This window comes from Chaetura pelagica, unplaced genomic scaffold (assembly GCF_000747805.2).
Source record: "Chaetura pelagica isolate M959 unplaced genomic scaffold, ChaPel_1.0 scaffold840, whole genome shotgun sequence".
NCBI classification, from domain to species: Eukaryota; Metazoa; Chordata; class Aves; order Apodiformes; family Apodidae; genus Chaetura; species Chaetura pelagica.
The window spans coordinates 106,426-106,661 of record NW_009951813.1 but is presented as its reverse complement, the minus strand read 5'-3'; the positions used below and the strand labels follow the sequence as shown (position 1 = coordinate 106,661).

General features: G+C 59.3%; 1 protein-coding gene across 1 annotated transcript in view; it reads right to left on the bottom strand.

Annotated features, from left to right (window-relative positions):
- The window catches only part of LOC104398184 (connective tissue growth factor-like), a 13,729-nt gene that overhangs the window by 528 nt on the left and 12,965 nt on the right, over positions 1–236 (bottom strand). The window contains 1 exon segment of the mRNA XM_010008240.1: positions 3–103. Within this exon segment, the coding sequence (XP_010006542.1) occupies positions 3–103 (101 nt within the window).

Below are 236 nucleotides of genomic sequence, written 5' to 3'. Positions count from 1 at the left end.
TGCCACAGAACTTGGGTCTGTAGGAACGGGTGCTGGTGCAGCCTGAGAACTCGAAGTGGAGGCTCTGGCGTGGCCGTGGGGTCCGTACACACCTCTTCCCCTTCTAGGGAGAGAGCAGATGGGGGACATCGTAGCATCATGGAATTGTTTGGGTAGGAAAAGGGCATAAAGATCATCCAGTCCCACCCCCTGCATGGGCAGGGACACCTCCCACCAGCCCAGGCTGCTCCAAGCCC